Below are 15,830 nucleotides of genomic sequence, written 5' to 3'. Positions count from 1 at the left end.
AATGAATAGTGCGCTGGACTGTTGTGCGGGAGGTCGAGGGTTCGAGCCCCGGCCGGACCAACACTCAAGGTCTTAAAATAATTGAGAAAAATTTGCTACCTTTCTATAACATCAAGAAATGGTTAGATACTCTAGTCGTCCTGAATAGGGACGAATCAATGGAAGTCCCGTCTCCTGAGGGTTGGGGTAGGAGAAGTTAGTTTCCCACACACGAGATTACTGTGTGATGGATGTCTTCCCCTGGGGTGGATTGGGTGGGAAGGTGGACTAGCTCGAATGGTTCGTATGTTTTCTTCTAGTCCTTCCCCACTGCAAATTAATGCAGTGACAATGGAATGAATTAAATTAAATTAAAATAAGATTAAATGGACGTCCATCTATCCCATGGTTTCATTCGGTGACTGCCTCCCGCCTGGAAAGAGAATTTGGTGCTACATCAAAATACTTCCCATAAGAGATAACTTTCTCGGCTCTAAACGATCACAATTTTCTTGACTGAATCAGTTGCATTGATATCTACTCTGTGAGAACGATCTACACATGTTCGTCTCCGGACGGAGACGTAAAGCTGAACAACATCCTATCAACAGTAAAGTGGTCTTTGAGTATATTTTTCTCACAATTCTCGAATTTAATATACTACTTCAATATCTTTCCTTACCCAAAGAGTGACGAAATTAAACTCCAATAAAGCTCTTTTCCAAGAAGGATACTTGACCTCTTGTTGTAACTGAAGGAAAAAGAGATTAAAATCATTTCCGCTGAGCGTATTCAAGTGTTTTGTTATTTGTGTTTGTGTTTAGAAACCTTTGGTGTTACTGAACCAGTTGTAGGCTAGGACCATGAAGAAGAAATCTAAGCACCTCTCTCTCTCTCTCTCGTTGATCCCCGGAGCTTTTGCTGCGGCTGGGATGCAGCAAGGGAGGCCATATATTATGGATCAGACTGGATCAGTCTGGAATTAAGGGACCATTGTTGCACTGGTTCATAAGCTACCTTGGCAATAGGCTACAGCGAGTAGTAATTGATGGTAAAAGCTCAAATTGGTTACCTGTCACCTCAGGAGTCCCACAGGGTTCTCTACTTGGACCTGCTTTATTTGTGTTGTTTATTAATGATATGCCGAATGCGTTATCTCACTCAAGCACATTGGCTCTGTTTGCTGATGACGCTAAGTGCTTCCGCACCATAAGATCTTATGCTGACTGTGCCTTGCTACAAGACGAAATTGACAAGCTGGTTGACTGGAGTAACAACTGGAAGCTGGCCTTCAATGTTGACAAATGCTCACTTTGCACAGTAACACGGAAACGCAGCCCCATAATTTGCAACTACAGAATGGGAGAGAAGGCTCTTAGCAGGGTGAGAGCCCAGCGCGATCTCGGGGTACTTATGTCAGATACAGCTAGCTTCAATGATCACATCCAAGCCCAGGTAAACAAGGCTAACAAAATGCTGGGTTTTATTCGTCGCACTATCAGCGGAAGCAAAATTTTATTACCAACTCTGAGATCCCTTTATGTGGCTCTCGTACGTTCTCACCTTGAGTACGCCTCTGAAATCTGGAGCCCAAAATCAATTACTATGATAAAAAGAATAGAAGGGGTGCAACGACGTGCGACTCGGCTTATGTTACCCGATTTTAGCTATAATGAACGCCTAAAACGTCTCAACCTGCTACCACTGGTTTACCGCAGAGAAGTCAAGGATCTTTCAACTTTTTATAAACTGAAGTGCGGGCATTTTAACTCTTCACTTAAGTCGTATTTTCAATTTTGTTCAGATGAGAGATTAAGATCGCATGCAAGTAATAAACTAAGAATTAATAGATTCAGGACGGAACTTTTTAAGGGAACATTTTTTAATAGGATTCCGTATCTATGGAACAATCTGCCTGATGCGTTGAGGACGGCTAGCTGTAGTGTTTCTTCTTTTAAGAGACTATGCACTAATTTTTATAACGATAGGGTTTTCGACCCTGAGCACCCATGTACCACCTGGGCTAAACTAGCACTTAGTTAGTAAGGTTGTTAGTAAGTAAGTTAGTTAGATTACTCAGTTAGGTAGTTAGCAGCTAGCCAGTTACATACCTTGATTAAGTTTTTTATATATCCGTATATTTTCTTCATAATGGGTTGACTAGCACGTATGGTTCGTCAGTTCCCTTCTAGTCTTCCCCACTGCCTGGTTATGTAACCTAATTTGTTATTATTGTGTGTTTTTTTGTTTTATTTTCCCATGTAATTGCAGTGAAATGGAATAAATAATGGTTCATATAAGACAAGCGGTGCACATGATACTGGAAACAGTAATGTTGTAGCTCTATAGATCCTCATGGGTAGAAAAATTCAGCTAATTCAACGTCTGTTATCATATCCTTAATGTCAGCATCGAGAAATAATTCAGTCATTTTAGCTACATGTGGGAGAGCTTCAGATCGTACAATCCGAAGACCTAAGACTCGAATTCTCGAGAGGAAAGACGATGTTTTTCTCTCTCCCACGTTCGTCACGAGTAACTAAGATCGATATTTTTCTCATTCGTTCGTCTTATGATCCAAATCATTTATATTTGTATATCTAGTCAATAACCTCTTATCTCATTCACTGACTCATTAAGTTCTCACCTTAACTCCTGTGATATGGGGATTTGTCCCACAAGTGTATAACAGAACAGTGTACTTGCTCACACCAGCAGTAACGAGGAAGCTGAATATCGAACTCGAAACAGAAAATCTTGTATCATTTGTTTATTTCGTGGTACATGATTCTTTTTTATGATTACACTGTTTCACTATTTTTACGCTAAGTTAGAACTGAGCGACGTAACATTTTTCAGCTTTTCATTTTCATTAATCCTGAGTATGATTCAACAACACAAACTTCCCACTTAATTTTATTCTATTTTTTTTGTAGCCCTCTGGTTATTATTCCATTTTCTTTTTTTTTTTTTTTTTTTTCTTTGAGGTGGTCGTTAGACTTCCGCTAAGAGACGAAGGCATTTCGTGATTTTTTTTCACGTTTTTTAACCTCAGGTTTTGTTTTAAACTTCGCTTCATTTTCGAGAAATATTGGCTGGTTTTAATCTTGCAAGGAACTATAATTAAATGTAACACGTCATCCAGCTCTGTCACGCGCTGTAATCACGCGCTTCTGCCACATACTGATCACGCAGAGCCTGAGTTAAAGCTTTAACTCCCAATAGAACTGAATTCAGAGATCTACTGCATCGAAAGCTCAGGTCGCCCAAAAAACCACTTTGACTTTGGACATAAAAAATTCAACAATTTCTCATTACAAGGACTATTTCCTCTAAAACACATTAAGTTCAGCCTTAGAACATTCTTTGATGTAAACAAAATCTTTGCATAGAAAGTAAAACCGTCCTGTTGATAAATCTGGTTGTGGTGACGACATTGACATCTTTACATGTGAAGATATAAATGGTACCCTAACTGCGTGCGATGACGATGTCATGGTTTCAAAACAGAAAAAATTGCTGGTATTTCACCGACAACCACATTAACGTTATCATAACTATAGATAGTGAATGCTGCAAAATCAAAACTGTTGCCGCGATTTTCAGATATAGAGTAGAGACGTAGGTATTTCGTAATTTTTTCACGTTTTTAACCTCAGGCTTTGTTTAATTTTCGAGAAATATTGGCTGGTTATCATTTTGCAAGGAACTATAATTGAATGTAACACGTCATCTAGCTCTGTCACGCGCTGATCACGCACTTCTGCCGCATACTGATCACGTACAAGATCTAATGCATCGAAAACTCAGGTCGTCCGAAAACCACTAACTTTGGACATAAAAAATTTAACAGTTTCTTATTGCAGGGACTATTTTCTTTAAAAAAATATCAAGCTCAGTCTTAAAAGCGTCCGCAGATGTAAACAAAATCTTTGCATGGAAAAGAAAACCGTCATGTTGATAAATCTGGTTGTGGTGACAACATTGACATCTCATGACGAACTTTGCTCAAGAAAAAAATTCTCAGCAGGCATCGTAAACTAATGCCAAGGTTTGGGGAAGAAGGCGTTGGGTGGATGTCATCACATTAATTACACCACAATGTAATTACACAGATTAGCGCCCACGAATCCACGAGAGATACGCGATTGCGTGCGAGTTAACGCGGGGTCATCTGTTGGCAATGAAAATCAAAATCATGAAATAAAATGAAGTTTGCTGCGCGAGTAATGGTGATAAAATACTGCGTTTTCTATGTTTCTGTCTGTTTCCTTATAACGACATTTTTAATCACGTAGTCTTTCAAAGATACTTCCTTTTCACAGAAGAGGTAATACCTGCGAGGCGCCGTATTCGAAAAAGCCTCTCTTTCGATTATTTAGGTATGATTCTTTCGCTTGGTTTGCCATAAAACAGTAACAGAAGATATCGCAATTTTCATGTGCCGTACTACCTGAATGACAACCGTATCGATTTCCAGTATTGCGTCACTTGGTGGTCGATCAGTGTTCACGCTTTGCGATCGTAGTACACAATGTTATTGTTTTGGTACAAAACCTGTGGCGATCGCACGACTTGGCCTCGTATCCTGGTTAAATTCTTACCAATATTATAATATTAAACCTTGACGAGATTTTTAATGTCGAAATCTCGAAAAGCATCATGTTTTCGATTTCGAAACCATTCGAAATGAAGTCATAGAGGCAGTCGGATTTTCGACGTGCGGCTTTCCACCGGCTAACTTAACCACGCAGAGTCTTTGCAGGATTACAAGTGCCACACTTGACCCTTGCAAGCATTGGTATCTACTTTAGAAAGAGGTATGTGACGTTCCTTTGCGTAAATATTTCATACGCGATGTATTTAAGATATTTCCCGACGAAATCCAAAGTGTGGCGACGCGGGAACTTCAGCCGGCCAAATCATCGTTCGGAGTAGTGGGGTTAGCCAGGATTCCCGACCTCGTTCACGTTGTGTTCACGTTCGGTCTAATAGCTGGTCTATCTTCTTCGTAATAAAACAATCCCCGACGAACTTATTAAATCTGCGGGATTTATGACTATCGTTAATCTGGTGAACTCCGCCACACTAGACTTTGAGCCCGAAGGCGCGAAAAATTTATCTTTTGGCGCCAAACTCAGTCACGACTCCGAAGAGCTCGCTTCCTAACTTACCGAAAGATCAGCTAGAGTAAATTCCCTTGGAGTGGAACTGAAGAAGCTTCGAACACGGATTTCTCATCTCGAATCAACACGGAGTCAATTTTACAGACCCTTTTTTCCACCTCAATGTTCGTACCTTGTCGTGGTGAGGTGGCTTGAGTGCCTCAATGACCAATTGCAATACAATTCCTTTAAAGAATTCAGCTTCAGTTGGTGGGCTGTATTTTCTGCAAGGTAGAGGCCAGACTAACACGGACTTTGTCATTGTAGTTATTGTTCTGATTATTATAATTATCATTATTGTTAATGATTTTGTTATTGTTATCATTATCATTATGATTGTGATTGAATCATTTTCAAAATGAAATAGGCTGCTCAATGAGGATGGCATGCTGAGGCAAGTAGATTTTCATTTATTTACCCCCCCTCCCCCCAAGTAGAAATTCAAGTGTTTCTGATTGTTTTTCTCTTCAATAGATTGTTAGAATGCAGAAGATTTTCTAAGACACATTGTACAGAGGGTTTGTCTTAAGTAGTTGTTTTCTGATTCAAAACCACCTGCCTGGTTCTATTTCTCTTGGGTAGTTAGTCCATGGACTGTTGTTATCTGATGGCAGAACTAACAGGTGGATCTGTTTCTCTTGGGTAGTCAGTCCATTATGGGCTGTTGTTATCTGATGGCAGAACCACCAATCTGTTCTGTTTCTCTTGGGTAGTCAGTCTATGGACTGTTGTTATCTAATGGCAGAACCAGTCCCTATTTTTCTCAGCTCTAGGCTGTCAGTCTTTTATGGACAGTTATTTTTATCTGATGGCAGTTTTAGCTTACTCTTTTTGTTTTGAAAAATGTGTTGCTCATGCTGTTTGTCACGTATCATCTGTTATTAGTCAGAGGCACTTTGGTCAATCAATGCTATCATTGTCCTCATTATTATTATTGTTAATTCAGCTGCTACTCTTCTCTCTTTGACACAGGGCCCACTACAGACAGCACTAGCTTAATAAAGTCCCAAAACCTTTCACAATGAGCCAACTCAAGAATTGCAGTCCTGAACAGTTTTTGGGGTTTTCCTGTCTTTTCTTGAGATTAATTTGTCTCAGTTTCAATTACTTGGATACTCATTCAGCTAGACTAACAATAACACCATTTTGTTCGTAGATGAACATTGAAATAATCATAATAGTAATATAAATGATAATAATAATGATTTGTTATTGTTATCATTATCATTATCTTTATGATTGTGATCATCATTTTCAAATTGAAATAGGCTGCTCAGTGAGGATGGCATGCTGAGGCAAGTAGATTTTCATTTAATTCCTCCCCCCTCCCACCAAATAGAAATTCAAGTGTTTCTGATAGTTTGTCTTCTCAATAGATTGTTAGAATGCAGAAGATTTTCTAAGACACATTGTACAGAGGGCTAATGTCTTAAATAGTTGATTTCTGATTCAAAACCACCTGCCTGGTTCTGTTTCTCTTGGGTAGTTAGTCCATGGACTGTTGTTATCTGATGGCAGAACTAACAGGTGGATCTGTTTCTCTTGGGTAGTCAGTCCATTATGGGCTGTTGTTATCTGATGGCAGAACCACCAATCTGTTCTGTTTCTCTTGGGTAGTCAGTCTATGGACTGTTGTTATCTGATGGCAGAACCAGTCCCTATTTTTTTATTGAGCTCTATGCTGCCAGTCTTTTATGGACCGTTATTTTTATCTGATGGCAGTTTTAGCTTGCTCTTTTTGTTTTGAAAAGTGTGTTGCTTATGCTGTTTGTCACGTATCATCTGTTATTAGTCATAGGGTGACTTTGGTCAATCAATGCTATCATTGTCCTTAGTATTATTATTATTAATTCAGCTGCTACTTTTCTCTCTTTGACACAGGGCCCACTACAGACAGCACTAGCTTAGTGAAGTCCCAAAACCTTTCACAATGAGCCAACTCAAGAGTTGCAGTCCTGAACAGTTTTTGGGGTTTTTCGGTCTTTTCTTAATTTTTTTTTGCCCCAGTTTCAATCACTTGGATACTCATTCAGCTAGACTAACAATAACACCATTTTGTTCGTAGATGAACATTGAAATAATCATAATAGTAATATAAATGATAATAATAATGATTAGATTAATGGGAATAATCATAGGAATTATAACCATCAGGATTATGAACATTATTTCTATAACTATTGTAAATATTTTTATCATTGTTATTATTATTATTATCATTATTATTGTTATCAATGTTATTATTATTTCTATCTATAGTTCCCTGAAACTCATTATTATTTCAGTTAAGTGAATTAAGACTTTTGTGAACATTTACTGCTTTATTCTGTCATTCCTGATGACCATAGAAATGGTGAAAGTCCACAGATATCATCCCTCTAAGAGTTTCTTCAGGTGTTTTTTCCCTCTGAATTTGGTTACAACAGAATGAAGGGCATCAGAGTATTGTGCGCCCAGCTAGACATGAATTGCATTAACATTACAGGGTCATTTTGCTGTATTCAGGGTTTAATCTTAGCCTTCTACAGACAAATTTGTTCCTCTAAATGCAAAACACATTTTATCGTTTTTTAAAACAAACTTACAAAAACTGCCAAGAAACAGCTACTCAATTTATGGAAACATGACGAACAAGTCAACTAGACTGTGTACTACACATCATTGAAATCAAAGTATCACTTTAGGAACATAAAATCGCAAGGTCAGTTTCCCATTTTTAGTGCCTGAGAAAAGATCAGGCCACCAGATTACTTCAAATTCTCTGGTTGCTTGTCCCTCTCAATTTGCAACAACCATTTTAGTTTACTGGGTGAGAATCGTGCTTGATTTCTTGCCCCATGCTCTTTCCTTGGCCGCCTGTAAAGCTTGTTGAGAGTTTAACAGCTACTACTTGCAGCAACCTCCATATTCCCCCGATAGCTTTTCTTTAACTCTAATTGTACAGAACTTTGATGACTCAGACCAGAAATAACATCATTCACTCTACCATCCCTGTAATAAAAGACTTTGGATTTTTCTCTCCATACAGGGGGCCGCAAATACATTTTTTCCCTCGCACGCTTATAAAAACATTCGGCATGCTTGCCAGCAAAGGGTTCTGTCCTCGTGTACTGGTTCACAAGAGCCAATACAAAAGTGATTTTTACTTTCATCAACTATTCCCAAAGATTACCGAGGGAGAACTTTGAAAAGTGGTGCACAGATGCTGGACATAATCAGAGTGGGGGGGGGGGGGGGGAGTGGGAGCTAATGTAAATAGGCAGTAGCTAATGTTAAAAGGTATTTTTTTAAATTTCATACATTAATTTCTTAATATAACATTACATATTCTACACTCAGATAGAGACACAAGATAAAGAACCCACATTTTTCCATTTAGCATAGTAACTTAATAATAAATTACATTCTTCCTGAAAGCAAGCTTAAACAATTTTTTTTTTGCAACCAATGGCTACTGGTAGCTGGTAACACTTATCCTGGTTACTCAACAGGGCCCAGGTACATAAAACTTATGCCACACTTAAGTAGGCTTGCATAGCAATGCAAAGGGAAGGGGTGAGAGCCAAAACAAAATCCATGCAGCACAGGTTATTTTTTCTGACTACCTCTCACCATCCCTTAAGCTAATTGAAGTGTGGCTTTAGTTTTATACACCTGGACTCAGGCTCCCAGCTTCACAGACACAAAAGTAAAACCTTTAAGCCAGCACGACTTTCACACTTGGAACTACTGGACGAAAGAATTCCATACTGGTCACATGCCCCTGACCTGGATTTAGTTGAAATGACAATTTAAGAATGTCACTGGTTTTCATTATAATCTATTTTCACAGAACACATAGTAGTTTGTATTAATGAACATAAAGGAGATGAATATCAGAAAAATGTAAAACTGACCACATCATATTTTTGACCAAAGCTATGTCAATACCATTTGATCTGTTACAGTAGGGCTTCTAGTAATACAAAAATAATATTAAAAACTCATTGTACTATAATTTAGTTGAAAAAAAGTTCTATTCAGTCAAATTCAAAGTCTTCGCAGCCATCCTTGATCAATGGATACTGCAAATTAACAAGAGCTGAGCACAGTTGGCATAGCTTGTCAGCATGGCACCTCAAAAATGCTGGGATGAAGCCAAGGATGCGAAAACTCTTAAGTCTTGCATTTGCACGCTCTACGTGGATGCGACATCGAGCTATTGATTTTGTCGCCCTTGCCTCACTCTCTGTAAACTTTCCATTGTTGAGAAATGGTGGTATGTTCACTGAAACACCTCTTGGAACTACATCGCTGATGAGAAAACCTTTGTCTGCCAGAACAAGATCACCAGCACTCAAATGTTTACAAAACCCAGACTCTTTAACCATGACCTTGTCACTGACTGAGCCAGGAAAAAGATCACTAACATAGGTTATAACTCCATTTGGGGCAACCCCTATAATGACTTTGAAAGAGTTCATTCCCCTGTAGCTGGAATATGTAGCATTCTGCTGGGACATGAGCTTAGGTGCAGCAATTTCAATGTCTGTACAATCAATCACAATGCGGCAACTGCTGTACTCAGTGAAAGAAGATGGCAAACACATCTTGTTCTTTTCTCTAGATGGCACAGTTGTCATGATGTCTTTGAACAGGAGAGAATGCAGAACATGGACAAAAGTTAGTACTATGTTAGCAACAGTTGCAACACTGCATGAAAACAACTGGGCTAAATGTAGATTGGTATAATTTTGTTTCAGTTTCATCAGAGTGATAAATATCTGGTCCTCAAGTGTGATCGCCTCAACCTTCCATCCAGCATAATAGTTTATTTCACCCTTGAATCTTGAAACATATCCCACAACAATATCAAAAACATCCTTAGTGGGTAGACCTGTCTCCATCTGTATCACCTCAGGGCTCAAGCTCTTAGCAGAGTAGTGTGCACTATAGTAACTTGACACTTCCTTGTGTTTAGCAAGTTCTGTTGAAGTCATATCAAGCTCTATTGACAGCAGAGCTTCTTTGGAACTTGTCTTTTCCTCTTGTGAGCATTCAGTGGAACATGGTTCAGAGTTCTCTTTAATCTCTTCAAGCACAGATGCTACAGTTGGTAATTTCGTGGGCTCGGCAGACACTTTCCGTTTTTTCTTGGGGGTAGGTGTACTGGGAGGTGTTGGTCCTGTACCTGGCAGCAAGTCCAAACTATCAAACAGCTTGTGCCTGTTTCTGTCACTGATGGTTGGCATATTTTCTTTTCGCCCATCTTTAAAGTGACAACTGCAAAGTCGCGAATGTTTGCTGGGCTTTCTATCTCCTCTCCTATAACAGAAAAAGACGGAAGCAGTTACTATACTTGCGCTTAAAAAACCCAAAGTTTAGTTGGTCACATGCTTAACCTTGTAGTCTAAGACGTGAATGCGAAGCGAGTATTTCTCTGAGCTTGTTACTTAATACTAGTTAGTGTAAAAGCTTTGATACTCACAACTATCATATAGTTTTTTAGTAACTAAATAATCTTAGATCAAGACTGAAGACAGGGAAAGGCAAAGCCGCGAGAAAAGAAATAAGACAAGAAAGAGAAACAGCTAATCGTGAATCAGTTTGAGATAAAAAAAAAAAACAGCTATTTCTAATCGATGGTACAGCATCGAAATATATATTTTTCGAAAAATACTCACCTTACAAATGATATCCACTTATCATAGAGTGTTTTATGTTTTTTCTGGTCTGGAAACGAAAAGAATCGGCAGCAGTGGCTTTCAGATGTGTGATTGCAATCTGGATGAAAACACTGGCCCATCGCAAACTTCGTCTCCGTGGCGTTTTGACTCGAATTATTGCTCACCAGGTGCTTTTGTCCGCTTATTATACTCTTCAATAGTAAGGCCAAAGGTTATCTTGATTCTCTTTATCTTATTTCTATTATTGGAGGATAAAATGCGCTATTATAGCTCTTGAAGTGTTCGAGGTCAACGACAATGTGTCACGCTAGGGACGCCATATTGGTTTGTTTAGACCACAGAATTCCGGTGCTATGGAAACGTGACGTAAGCACTTTAGGACTCTATAGCTAACCGATAACTCCTAAACAAAGAAAGAAAGGGTGATTCCCTTGTGAACCGGTACACCAGGACAGAACCCATCAAAGCTTGGATGTATGTTTCAGGAACTTAGTATCTTTCAACTCGACACCATTTGCCTGAAACCAAAATAATAATTACGAAAGTTAAGAGATTATTTACTTCTGGAGTGAAATGTACTAAATGATTTGCCCTTTCAAACATAAACCTGAGTTATCAGGTTTTGTCAATCACAAAATTACACGCCGGGTTATTAGTATTCCTTGGGGACCATCCTATATTATCATAAATATCTAAGACAAGAGGTCTTTTAGTTAGGTAATCTATGTTAAAAATCGCGCTGTACAGCACTTAGAATTATTTTCCTCACTCATTATTTTTCTCACACTGCAACTTCTCGTACTACGCAATTATTACTACGCAGTCATATGTGGTGTCCAATTGGGAGAAGAGCTTGTTATTATTTTTGTTTTAGAGGTGAATTGCGATTTCTTGTATGTCCCCTATTTCGTCGAAGAAAAGCTCGAACAAATACTGAAAGTAATGAGTAAGTCACTATGAAAAACTAGTGCAAAGTGACAGCACTATCGAGCCAAACTGAGAGGTGTTCTTTAATAATTTTTAACATGAACCACCAATTCTTACTATTTTTAATTTCTGCGTTTCAATAGACTTTGACATGTTCTTGATAAGATATTAAATCGGTTAGCGCTGTTGTTCCCTTCTAAATTATTTTGGTGGAAGCGCCTCAGAAGACGCTGGTTTAACTAAAACCATGTTGGGCGACGTTGCATTTTGACTGCACAACCCGGAATTAAATTTAATTTTAACAGCTATTCGAGTGTGTGGAGAACGGAAAAGAGCAAAATTACATACCATCGGCCTTTGGATGCACGGACGAATTAAAACTTTCTACAATGCCACTTATCCATTGCTTGTAACTGATAGACCTTGTCCTTACTCTTGCGGGAGGCCGTACGATCTGTTGTCCATTGTAGAACTTGGCAAACTTAGCGCACTCTGCCTCGAGCGCAGCAATGTGATCTTTCGTTTCTCTATCTCACTAGCGCAGTTGTGTTGAACATGCACGAATAATACATCGCAGCGTGTCTTGTAGATAGCTAGAGATGCCATGTTTAGGATAAGCGCTGAATATGGACGAGCGTTAAAGCCGCCACTGAAAAAGGACAATCGACCGTTTTTCATTGTATGGAGGTCTTTCATACAGCTGTCAGAATTAAAAAGAGGAAGAACGTCGATCTCGCTCACCTAAGTAGCGAAGTACACCACGAGCGGCGACGATGATCAAACACCTGGAAGATCACCGTGGTGTTCCTCTACTCTTTGGTATCATAACCAAGAGCGAGCCCTTTCGACTTGTCACTAAGTTTTACGGTTTATAAAACAAAGGCCCCGCTCTACACAAAGCCTTAAAGAATGAAACACTAGAAAAGCTTACTTGGCTTGGAATTATAAAAATTTCCTTTCTTAAAAATCGAAGATTTTCATGGTTCCGTAACTTCGTATTTTTCCAAATTTCCTCTTTTGCATGTTATGCTGTTTTGCATTTTCTTCAACGTATAATTTAGTTCAGCGTCGATCATTTATCATCCTTAGAAGAAAACATTCTGATCTTTACTATAAAATTGCTTTGGCTTACATTGTGCGCATAAAAGGAGCGTTAAAGTAAACATGAGTTGATTCCACGCGAGGGTTTTACCTGGAAAAATGCCTGCACACGAGTGACACCGACATTACCGCGTGTCCCTTTCTGGAAAACATTCGTGTTATGACAAGAAAGGTCGGCTTAAGGATTTTGGGTTACCCAAATTATGCAATTTTGATGCCAAAAAGTGCCAAAAAGTAATTACAGAAACTTCCGCAACACCTTGAACGTGCTGTGGGCGCGAACTGAGATCTTCTCTTACAGTTAATAATTGCCAGGCGGAACTCAGATCCGGCTTAGCCTAATTTGCATAAATTTTTTTGGTGGGCAAAGCTCGTCATGTGACATGTGAAGATATAAATGATACCCTGACTGCGTGCGATGAAGGTGTCATGGTTTCGAAACAGATAAAAATGCTGTTATGTCACCGGCAACTACATTACCGTTGTTATCATTATAGATCGTGAATGTCGCGAAATCAAAACTGCTGCCGCAATCTTTAGAAATACAGGAGAACCGTAGGCATTTTGTTTTTTTTTTTTTTTTCTCTCTTTAACCTAAGGCTTTGTTTTACACTTCGCTTCATTTTCGAGGAAATTTTGGCTGGTTTGATGTTGACAAGAGCTAAAATTATATAAAGCACGTAATCCAGCTCTGTCACGTGCTCATCATGCGCTTCTGCTGGGCTTATACTATTTTGCAAAACGAAACGAAACGAAATTTTGCGAAATGGCGTTTTTTCGCCTTTATTTAGCAAATATGTCCTCTTCGTCCGAAACAAAATGTTTTCACTAATAAAATGATCAATTTTCTAAGAGCCTGCTCACCTCTCAATTTATTGACCATAGTAGAACTCGTTTCGCAAAGTAGTAATTTTGACAGAATTACTATTTTGCGAAATGGCGTTTTTTCACCTTTATTCGCCAAATATGTCCTCTTCGTCCGAGACAAAATGTTTCCACCAATAAAATGATCAATGTTTCTAAGAGCCTGGTCACCTCTCATTTTATTGACCATAACAGAACTCGTTTCGCAAAGTAGTAATTTTGATAGAATTACTATTTTGCGAAATGGCGTTTTTTCGCCTTTATTTAGCAAATATGTCCTCTTCGTCCGAAACAAAATGTTTCCACCAATAAAATGATCAATATTTCTAAGAGCCTGGTCACCTCTCATTTTATTGACCATAACAGAACTCGTTTCGCAAAGTAGTAATTTTGACAGAATTACTATTTTGCGAAATGGCGTTTTTTCGCTTTTATTTAGCAAATATGTCCTCCTCGTCCGAAACAAAATGTGTCCACTAATAGAATGATCAATATTTCTAAGAGCCTGGTCACCTCTCATTTTATTGACCAAAATAAAGCTCGTTTCGCAAAGTAGTAATTTTGACAGAATTACTATTTTGCGAAATGGCGTTTTTTCGCCTTTATTTAGCAATGATGTCCTCTTCGTCCGAAACAAAATATGTCCACTAATAAAATGATCAATCTTTCTAAGAGCCTGGTCACCTCTCAATTTATTGACCATAATAGAAACTCGTTTCGCAAAGTAGTAATTTTGACAGAATTACTATTTTGCGAAATGGCGTTTTTTTCACCTTTATTTAGCAAATATGTTACAAATATGTTAAAAATCAGGCCTGTACGGGACTCGAACCACTGACCTCTGCGATACTAGTGCAGCCCTCTACCAATTGAGCTAACAAGCCAACTGGGAGCAGGCCGTTAAGTTGATTCGTAATAAACCCGTGAAAAAGATAAATGAGATGCAATGAATATATGAAGTTCATATATTTTGAACTGGAGTTCCGTACAGGCCTGATTTTTTTCAGGTCTGATTTTCGCTATTGCATAAATAGCGCTATCTACTGCGAGGATCGCACATCATACGTGAAAATTTACATGTTAATCACTTCTGGGAGTTAATCTTTAGAAATACAGGAGAACCGTAGGCATTTTGTATTTTTATTTTTCTCTCTTTAACCTAAGGCTTTGTTTTACACTTCGCTTCATTTTGGAGGAAATTTTGGCTGGTTTGATGTTGACAAGAGCTAACGTAATCTAGCTCTGTCACGTGCTCATCATGCGCTTCTGCCGCATACTGATAAGTACAGTTTAAGCTTTAACACCCAAGATCTGCTTATTAATTCTCCTCATGTTTTCTTTGAAATAAATTACGTGAATTTGGTTTTAGATCAAGACAACAAGTTCTACCTGATAAGTTTGAGTATTCTCATTACCTGTTTCCTGGATAATGTCTGGATATTGCAGGGAAAATTTACATGTTAATCACTTCTGGGAGTTAATGGGTTAGGGAAATTAAAACGCGCGCAGACTTTGAATTCCATATAAATAAAAACTTGAATGCTCCAGTCAAACTAAAAGCAGCAGGTGTATATGGACATGTAAAATATAAGTACAATAACAAAATTAGTGGACATTTCACTAACACGAGATTGGTACTCTTTTGAAATTTTAAAATTCCTAACCATTATATTCCTGACTAGCACCCATCTTCCTCGAGTTTAGTTGCGTGAAGTCTGAAAGAATTCCATGACTGTCAGGGGATTTTTATGAACTGCACTAACCCAGTATTAAGGACCTTAACCTCTACTAACTATGCTTAAACAGAGGCGGATCCAGGAAATTTTGATTGGGGGGGTCCAAACTTTGGTTCACAAAGGACTGTTGGACTCTGAGGAAAATTATTTCTCCCCCACACCCCCTCCCACCAGTCGCGGTTGCACGTTATAATTCCTTGGCCGCTTACCGTTTATTTGGATTAATTTAAAAAAATCAGCCAGTTAAAAGTGATATACGATCCTGTCTCAAAGTTGTAAGCGTCAGGTTTGATAGGGGAGGGGGGGGGTCCAGACCCCCCGACCTTCCCCCTGGATCCGCCACTGTTAAACAGATAACAACAGTCACAGTAACAAGGAGGTGAAACAAAAGC

At 38.7% G+C, this 15,830-nt stretch overlaps 2 protein-coding genes across 2 annotated transcripts; one reads left to right on the top strand and one right to left on the bottom strand.

The window, feature by feature from the left end:
* The first annotated feature begins 1,119 nt into the window (after positions 1–1,119).
* LOC148737950 (uncharacterized) lies at positions 1,120–1,795 on the top strand. Its single transcript, XM_088749367.1, has 2 exons — positions 1,120–1,434; positions 1,784–1,795. Exons 1-2 carry the CDS (start codon positions 1,120–1,122, stop codon positions 1,793–1,795), a joined length of 327 nt encoding a protein of 108 aa, XP_088605493.1.
* A 6,616-nt stretch (positions 1,796–8,411) lies between these two features.
* On the bottom strand, positions 8,412–11,190 carry LOC148737949 (uncharacterized). The gene is made up of 2 exons (XM_088750415.1): positions 10,808–11,190; positions 8,412–10,448 (listed from the first exon to the last, which is right to left on the bottom strand). Exons 1-2 carry the CDS (start codon positions 10,927–10,929, stop codon positions 9,164–9,166), a joined length of 1,407 nt encoding a protein of 468 aa, XP_088606541.1. The 5' UTR covers positions 10,930–11,190; the 3' UTR covers positions 8,412–9,163.
* Positions 11,191–15,830: the final 4,640 nt, after the last annotated feature.

The sequence above is a fragment of the Stylophora pistillata genome, chromosome 2 (genome assembly GCF_964205215.1).
Source record: "Stylophora pistillata chromosome 2, jaStyPist1.2, whole genome shotgun sequence".
NCBI classification, from domain to species: Eukaryota; Metazoa; Cnidaria; class Anthozoa; order Scleractinia; family Pocilloporidae; genus Stylophora; species Stylophora pistillata.
This window is presented reverse-complemented; position numbering and strand designations above follow the sequence as displayed.

What these genes read in the sequence shown, in the direction of transcription:
- LOC148737949 (XM_088750415.1), bottom strand. Translation starts at nt 10,929, where the DNA reads ATGGGCCAGTGTTTTCATCCAGATTGCAATCACACATCTGAAAGCCAC. An exon ending in AAGTGGATATCATTTGTAAG is followed by an intron (nt 10,449 to 10,807) that starts GTGAGTATTTTT and finishes TTTCTGTTATAG; the next exon opens with GAGAGGAGATAGAAAGCCCA.
- LOC148737950 (XM_088749367.1), top strand. Translation starts at nt 1,120, where the DNA reads ATGCCGAATGCGTTATCTCACTCAAGCACATTGGCTCTGTTTGCTGAT.